At 43.6% G+C, this 9,278-nt stretch overlaps 1 protein-coding gene across 1 annotated transcript; it reads right to left on the bottom strand.

Moving 5' to 3' along the window:
• Positions 2,198-6,236, bottom strand: LOC8059340 (chaperone protein DnaJ). The gene is made up of 8 exons (XM_002449639.2): positions 6,216-6,236; positions 6,096-6,136; positions 5,553-5,601; positions 5,373-5,474; positions 5,232-5,291; positions 4,163-4,251; positions 3,908-3,962; positions 2,198-2,867 (listed from the first exon to the last, which is right to left on the bottom strand). Exons 1-8 carry the CDS (start codon positions 6,234-6,236, stop codon positions 2,211-2,213), a joined length of 1,074 nt encoding a protein of 357 aa, XP_002449684.2. The 3' UTR covers positions 2,198-2,210.

Here is a 9,278-nt window from a genome sequence, read left to right as displayed (position 1 = left end):
CTCACTCTCCTGGCATTCTAACATACTTGACATCCTTGTGAGCCTAAGCAAACACCTCCCACTCATCACCTTCATAGATTATTCATCATTGTGAGATTGGGAGTGATTCCAAGTGCATTTGCTTGAGTGATTGCATCTAGTGGCACTTGGGGATCGTTCTAGCTGTGGTTTTCTTGTTACTCTTGGTGGTTGCCGCCACCTAGACGGCTTGGAGCAGCGGAGGAGGATTGGCACGAGTTGGTGATTGTTCGTGGCCATCTCCCGGTGATTGTGAGGGGTCTTGTACCTTCCCCGGCAGAGAGCCGAAAGGTAACTCTAGTGGATTGCTCGTGTCATTGAGTTACCTCACTTGTGGGTAGGTTCTTGTGGTGTCCTAGTGAGGACGATGTTCGTGCTACACCTCTTAGCCACCGAACCACCAAGTGTTGGTCGACACAACGGGGACGTAGCGTGCCGGCAAGCACGTGAACCTCGGGAGAAAAATTGTGTGTCTCCATTGTGATTGTTCATTGGATTTCTCCCGGTGATTGGACTTCGTATTATTGATTGGTTCATCCCCTCTACGCGGCGGTATAAAGTTCAAACCATCTCTTTTACATTCCCGCAAACTAGAGTAGCTTACTTACTAGTGTAAGTAGTGACTTAGCTCTTGTGTGTCTAGTATTTATATCAACTAGAATTGTTGGATAGGTGGCTTGCAAACACCCCGTAGAGCTAGAGCAAAAAGCTTCGCTTTTTTATTTACTAACCTCTTGCTCTAGTGAGTTTGTAGAATTTTTAAATAGGCTATTCACCCCCCCTCTAGCCATATTAGGACCTTTCAGGGAGCCGCAAAGAGCAGGTGGCGGCAAAGCAGGCGAACCGTCTCCGTCAGACGTCCGACGCAGCGCAGCAGCCCGAGCGGCCGCTGGGGTGCGAAGGCGGTTGGTGGCAGCACGGAGCAGGCGACGAAGCGGAGCCATTTTGCACTGGGGAGCTCTGTGGCCTGAAGCGTGGCAGCGGCGACACTTGACAGGGTCGCGGGACTCGTTCACTAGGTGGTCAGGGGCGAGGCACCGAAAGCAGCGGAAGTTTGGGTTTAGAGGTTTTAAGGTTTTGGAAGAAGGTCATTTGGGGGCAGGGGAGAGAGCGCGGCCTCCGGGTAGCTGCGCGGTCGTTGGGCATTCAAGCGAGGCGTCCTAGGGGGAGCTGTCGGGTTAAAGGCGACAGGACGTGTTGTCGGGCCAGCAACACCCGGCACAGGGTTCGTAGCAGGGAAAGGGATGGAGGGGTCAGCAAGAAGAAGATCTTGTGGGACTGACCCAAACGAGATCTTCTCATCACTCGAGGGCGCGGAACCCCGCGAGTTGACAAGGGAGCTACCCTGACGCCGCGCAATAACTCCATGCCCAGGCGGTGGGTGGGAGCTAGGGGGTGAGGGGGGGAGGTAGGCGGCTAGCGAAGCGAAGGGCAGACGCCATGGACGGGTGGAGGTGCAGCTCAACCTCGCCGATACGAATCGCGCCGACAACAGCCAGAACATTGGCCATGTTCTGGCTGGAGACGGTTACCTTAAAAACGTAGTCTTGGACCAAAACGACGGCCAGGCGACTTGGACAAGGAGCAAGCAAGAAACACAGCGTGTTCTTGATGAAGAACAAGTTAAAACGAGGGTCCCGAGAGGGAGGGGTGACCCAAAGGGGAGCCGGAGCCGGAGAAGGAGCGAGGAGGTTAGGAGGGACGAAAGAGTGGAGGTTCTGAAGGATGAAGTTCTGGAGGTCGAACCTGGATTGGTTGGGAGGAACAACGACGAGGCCACAGCGGGAAGACTTGTTGTCGGCGTCAAAGGGTCGCTAGTCGAACTGCTCCGGCGGTGCTCGGGCGGAGGAGGAGGGCTGTGGGGGCTCGAGGGCTAGCGGGGGTGCAGGCTGAGGCGAGGGCAGAGGCGGCGAGAGCGGTAGCGACAGAGGTGGAGGCGGTGGGAGGGGGGAGCGGCGGAGGGTCGCCGCCCCTCGGGCTCTCGGCCGCAGGGTCACTCATCTTCAGCTCGTAAGACTGCTTTCACCTTCAGCAAATGCTGTACACCTCAGTTCTTAGAAACTGGAGTTAAAAACTATCTCCTATACAACTAAAAAGAACAAAAGTAAGACCACCATATGGTGCGACTTTTTTTGGGGTCGCTCGCCCCGCCCCGACGTGGGATTCAAACCCGTGCGTAGGAGGTGGAAGGGTCAAAATTGAATAAAAAAACAAGATAGGATTCCTGATGTAAATTTACAATTCAGAATAATATATAACAGAGAGGTGGAAGGGTGCGAAATGAAATAAAGAAAAAGAAAGGATTCCTGATATAAAATCTCAGTCCGGTAAAGGAAACAATAGCACGCTAAGGAAAGAATCGCGCACGGTACCAATCCTCGCCCGACGCCCTCGCACTCGCCCTCGCTCAACGTCGCACCTCTCCGTCGATCGTCCTGGGTCCTCGCCGCCCTCGCCCTCGCCCCCGACGCCCGACGACGGACCTGCGTTGCTAGGTCTGGAGAGACGCCCTCGCCCCCGACACCATCGCCCGTCGTCACCCTCATCCTCGCCCTCGCCCTCGCCCTCGACGCCCGACCTGCGTTGCCAAGTCTGGAGAGTCGCCCTCGCCCTCGCCCCCAACACCGTCGCCCTCGCCTCCGATGCCCGCGTTGCCTGGTCTGGAGAGTCGCCCTCGCCCTCGCCCCCGACGTTGCAGCCCGACGCCCTCGCACGACCTGCGTTGCTAGGTCGCCGTCGCCCGACGCCCGAGCCCGACCTGTGTTGCCCACCTCAGCCCTGCGACCGTCCTTGAAGCCGTCAATCCTGCGTTTTGACAGGTCCTGGAGTCGCCCTCGCCTTTGTGTTTCCTGGCCAGTTCACAACCACAAAACAAGGTGAGTTAGACAACTGAAATCATGTCAATTGGAGTTACACGTTCTTGAAGCACATACAAAACTGTGTATTTTGAAAACTGTGTATTTATACACATCATTTTGTTTCAAAGTAACTAATATTAATTGTAAAATTTTAGAATGGGGGTGCAGCTATTCAAAATAAAAATTTTAAAACAGCTCTTTACACAGTTCAAAGTAACTAATATTAATTGTAAAATTTTAGATGGGGGTGCAGCTATTGAAAATAAAAATTTTAAAACGGCTCTTTACACAGCTTGAGTAACCAAGAAAATGGTTGGTAGACAAGAGAATAAATTGTCAGTTACACAAGAAATTTCTAAAATAATGCTCAGTACATGTTCTCTGTTTTGTAGACACAAGTGTTTTCCAAATCCTTTTTATTGTACATTGTGACAGTCCTATTAAAAGAACAATCTTTGCTCCACAAAATATTACCTCAAACCTATCTATTTTTTTGGAGAAAAGGAACGAAGAGTAGACAAGATCTTGGTCAGCAGGATGGGAAGCTTATCATTGTAACCATAAAGCTTTATCTCAAGTTTGCTATGAAATCCTATCTCAAGTAACAATCTAATTATCTTCCGGACATGACTACCTCAAAGCGAGAAGAATATATATGATAACATGGAGATCATGTTTTCTTTTAAAAAAACTGTAGGGTACTTGAAATCATTGCACATATTATACAAAATGAAGTTTTTATCCTATAAAATTCAACAAAAAATAAAGAGCTGATGCAGTGACCCTACATTTGGTATTATTTGATTAGTCCAAGAAAATCCATAACTGTGTTTTATGCTGAATGTACAGTGCTTCGATACTCATATATGATATATATCAGATTTCTGAGCTAGAAAGAATTATCCAAGCAAAATTATTTTTGCAAATGGAAATATGACTATAAAATATTATTTGCAAAAATAGAGCATCAAAATTGTTACATTATTTTATAATGATCATTATATAATCAAGCAAACAAACAGGTATCAAACCTTCTCCCTTAGTTCAAGCACCCTTGCACCAACCGCATAACCAGCATCCTCCAGCCTGTGCATGAAATAAAACAAACAGGTGTAGCCCAGATGAATATATAAATTATTTTACTGAAAGAGTATATCTGATCTGGGTATAAGTTAGTAGCATGTGCAATAAGGTAAACGAAGACACATGATAGAATAATAATCAATCAACCTAAATACAAATTCATCAAACAAGATCAGACAGGTACAAATACACAATAGAGATACCTCCGTTCCAGCTCAGTAATGTTGTCAACTTGAGTCTGGTTGTACTGAACCAACTCAGAGAACAAGAATGCAAATGCACTCAAACTGACCTACAAAAGGCAAAATACTCTATAAGCCTGCATGGTAAAGAAAAAGACCATGAGAGAAGCAAACTTCCTAGAAAACCTAGAGATCACCAAGCATATCAGAAAAGCTTATCATATATTTGACCTCTCATTTGCAAGATTTGCCAGGAAGTAATTAACGTCAACATAAAGAAATAATCATTTCATGCCTGGCCGTTAATAAGATCATCACAAGTAAACCTTAAAGTATGTCATGGCCACTAAAATATATTCCCGCAAAAAGGGGAAAAAAATCCAAGGTTACTGGTTGAAATAAAAGGGTGGAACCACTCAGGCCCAGCGTCGTAAAGTTTAGGTTTGACAGATTGAGTTGTAATTAGAATGGATCCTATATATAAAGAATCAAGGAGTCAATTTTGTTGCCCCTACAAATACAGAGAGAATAATCAAAGGTTAAGCTGAGTTTGGGTAATACCCCTCAGCCTTCTCATGTCCCCAAGCCCCCTTCTCCCAGTGGCCGCACCTAGCAGACGCCTCTTATGTATCTCGCCCACACGGTTACGTCTCAGCCCTAGCTGAACCCTCCCCCCACACTAAGCACGTGACAATTTAGTATGCAGAGCCAGCTCTATTTCCACTGCAATGGGACCCAATTCTGATCTATACAACGAATGGCAAACTGGAAGAAGAAGATCAAAGAACACATGAAGCCTCTGCTGGCATATGCCGCAAAAATTGGGCAGTAGATGAAACACGAACCAACCACAAGTCCACAACACCTCCAAACTGTGTTCCACAGCCAAAAAGGGGAGTAACATCACCAAAGGATCCATAAATCTTGACACAGTTAAAAAGGGAAATCTTACTTTGTTAGGAAATATCATTGTAGCAACTACTATCCCTTAATCCACTGTTTTATTTTGCTACCATACTCCAATATAAAAAAATATCATTGTAAATTAATAGACAACATTAGCCTGCAATTGACAGAGAAGCAAACATACCTTCTTGTACATTGTTCTGAAGTACTCCTGAAGATTGTCTGCAGCTGCTCCCACCAGTGCCTAAGATGAAAAAGAAGGATTCAGAAAAATATTGCTTGAATCTGAAAGGTAGAACTGGAGTGCTATAAATAAGGTGCGCACGTCATCATCAGTGATGCCAATCTCATCATATAAAGCTCTTTTCTCTGCATCACCAAGAATGGATATAACCTTCTGCAGCTGCTGAAACTTCTCATTGGCTTCCTGGCAGCACATAACATTTGAGATACATTGCACTAAATGAATGTAGAAAAACATTAATGCTTTAGGTTGAGATCCTACCTCATCCCCAGGATTCTTATCTGGGAGGAGGCGCAACGCCAATTTGTGCCTTCTTTATTTCTTGTTGTGAAGCAGTCTTCTCAACTCCCAAGATCTTCAAATGATGAAACAAAAATAAACAAGACATTAAATTACTAAACTGTGATCACGAAAGAGAACCTGAAAGTGATTCATGACAACACATTTAGAACAGTTCAGACTTTTGCCTCATCTGCAGTTATTTACATGACCTGTTTGCGAGTACACCTTAAACAAGGAAACAAAAGAATTTCCAGCAATTAAGAGTTGTTCCAGACCTTTTCATAACTATATTTAACACTATCATATTTTTTTAACCAGACTTTCAATGCTTAGTTTCATTGAGTATGATCAAAGTAGTGAGCAACGATTTCTGCAGTGACAGCATAGGCCAAGGAAAAACTGGAATGGCTGCCACGTGACTTAGCATTAAAGAATACAGCAAAGATGGAACCAAAAAAATCACAGTGCTGCCAAGAACGGTAGCCTATAATAAACATAAAGTGGCAATCATCACTGATTCACTGAATCAGGATTGGAATATAGTCATCCAAGAGCTCATCAATCTGTACACATTTAGGCATATAATCATTTAACAATTCTGAAACTTCTTGTAGCAATTGTTGAGTAAATGAACAAATAAACCAGGACATATTCCTTCCCCATAGCAGGATACCAGATGTAGGTCCAGGACAATCATGCTACGGAAGAGTCAACTAAGGCATGACAAAAGTGATTGGATGCAAACTAAAATTCAGTGATCAAACGTATTAATTCTCTTCTAACACTCCTACAACTCCTCTAGACATGAATGTGACTTGTAAACTGTAATCATTCAGTGACTTTGCTGAACCCAGAATGCTTGAGCATTCGTTTCAATTTAGCAGTCACAATTGTAGGATTCATTCATTTCAATTTAGCAGACACAATTATAGGATTCGATTCATTCACATGTCGAAATGGGCATCCCGACAGAATCAGGAGGCGTATATACCATATCAAGTGTGCAACCAATTGCACATGAGAAAAAGAATTAAAGGTAGAAGCAAGCATATCAACATTTTGCAATACGCAAACCCTACTGTCCACCACAAGTACATCCGAAAGACATCATTCACCAAATTCACTAGCAATCATAACCCAAACACTAACACCAAACAAAAATAATCTGGAGCCATCTAACCGGACAAGCAAAACGGGCAATCGGTCGCCCTCGAACCCCACACCTCCCGCCTGCACACGATTCGAGCACCGCACCCACCCCAACTCAGCACGCGAAGGTGACCCTGAGGAGGAAGAACAATAGCTCCGGGCTGGGTATGTCTGTGGCAGATGGGGGAGAGCTGGGATTTGGGGGAAGCTGGGATTTGGGGGATGAACTGAGGAAGTCAAACTTACTGTAGGTTCGACCTAGATCGGCGAAGAGACGGTCCCGGCCGATGCTCACCGTCGGCATCGCGGCTGCGGCAGCGGCAAGAAGATGAAGAGGAACTTCCACCGTTCGGTCGCGCCCGAGTAGAGCTCGCTGGAGCCGCGTCCGTCCGCGGCGCCGGAGTTCTTGAGAGCGGACAGGCCGAGGGTCGGCGGAGGGATGTCGGGTCGGCAGATCCGCGTTGGAGAGCTCGTCGAGGCAGCTCCGTCGGGTCCCTGGGGGCTGGGGCGTTGAGCACCCGCCGAGGAGGAAGAAGAACAGCCTGCGTTGTGACTTTTGCAGAGAGAGAGAGTAGTGAGAAGAGAAGACTGTTGGGCTCCCGTGCGTGCGTTTTCTTTTGGAGACATCGAGAGAGAGAGTAGTGAGAAAGATAGGGCAAGTGGATATTAAGGAAAAAAAATTACAAAATCAGAAATATGTTTTCTGGTCAAACATAGAGTTTAAATAAAAATAGACATTTTGTTTATGTATACTTAAATCGTATAAATAGGGGTAAAATAATTCTGTATGGTGAAAAAATAACTTTAATTTCCAACATGAATAGATTTTTTAAATTTCAAGATAAAGGTTTTTGTCTTGTGGGGAACGATGCATAAATCTTTGGTCTTTCTAGCTTGGTCGCAAAGCACATTTTCGTGATCACATTATTGAGAGATGAGATTCTTAATTGTAGAATATATTGTAAAATATGTATTGTGAGACACAAACTTGCTATGCTTATATTTTCGTAGCTCTTGATTTCTAGCTTATCTTTCCATGTTTAATCTATGAGGATGTTTTCAAATGGAAATTTAAACGGACAGAAAACATTGCAGAGGACATAGATGGGTAAATAACTCAAAATCATTGTCGCTTACAATAACAAATACCTATGATTTAACTATTTCTATATATTGCTGATCGTGAATCTTGATACAGGTACTTAAGTGGATTTCTCATCCTACAGTATATGTCTACATGTCTACATGGAATAGACCACAAGCCACACATATTTATACCGTGAGTATAATACTTTATCTCAGTTTTTATAAAAGTTTTTTCATAAAAATGTAGTATTATCCATGCGACACACACTAAATTTATATATATATATACTCAAATGTGTGACATGATGGTATGGAGATGCGGCGGAACTTATTTGTGGATTTACTAGCGCATGAAAGAAATGGATATCGAAGATTTCTTCTTGTCGATATTAAATATTATCTTGGTCGTATCAAAGAAAGGTCTATAAAGTAGAATTTGTGAGGCTGTAGCGTCGTGCTCTCCGTGACTATGTTTGATTTAAGAAACTTTGTTTCTTTAAGTTAAATATAACTTTATAGCTGCTATTTAAATTTTATTATAATATTATCATCTTATTGTGCAATACGTGTATTTTTAATAAAAAATGTTAGCTATCCCGTAGCAACGCACGGGCACGCTACCTAGTATTTTAAAAATATGAAACTCATCCAAATATGCCGTAAGCAAAGCACTCGTGCTGCATGCATGCCAGTTGGCTCGCTGCAGGTGCGGCCCCATCCAAATTAGACCGCATGCAGGAGCACCGCGAGAGACGGACGGCAGATGGAGGGAGATCCTGCGGGGCCTGGATCGGCCTTTTGTTGCGTTTCACCGATCGATTCACCTACCCCACAATTGTCAAAAAAAAGATTCACCTACCCCACCCTGCGCGTTGCGTTGCGTGGAGTATTTTACTGGGCCTTATTTAGTTCTAATTTTTTTTACAAAATAGACCGTAGCATTTTCGTTTGTATTTGATAAATATTGTCCAATTATAAACTAACTAGGCTCAAAAAATTCGTCTTATAAATTAAAAATAAACTATATAATTAGTTATTAATACTTTATATACACACCGTAAGATTTGCTGAAATTTTTTGTAAAATTTTTTAGAACTAGCCTGGCTACTACTAGGATCGATGGTGGAGTTAATTGTTTACTGTGTCCAACATTATCGTGCGAATGGAACGCACCGTACCGTGAGACCGGTCCACAATTGTGTTATTACGAAATTGTAGATTTCTATCAAGAACCGTAACTCTCTTTTAGACGATGTCTGAGATTATTTAATAATTTTAAATTAAATTTTAAATCTCTAAACTTATACAATATTATTTGCGTCTGCAATTGATTAAGATGTAAATTATAGATTCTATTAAGAACTGTAACTCTCTTTTAGACCATGTCGATGTCTGGGATTGCTTAATAATTTTAAATTTATAAATTTACAATAATATTTTACGACCCTAAACAATTTCATTTCAAACACC

Source organism: Sorghum bicolor, chromosome 5 (assembly GCF_000003195.3).
Source record: "Sorghum bicolor cultivar BTx623 chromosome 5, Sorghum_bicolor_NCBIv3, whole genome shotgun sequence".
Lineage (NCBI taxonomy): Eukaryota > Viridiplantae > Streptophyta > Magnoliopsida > Poales > Poaceae > Sorghum > Sorghum bicolor.
The sequence above is the reverse complement of the archived record's forward strand: the minus strand, read 5'-3'. Positions and strand labels throughout refer to the sequence as shown.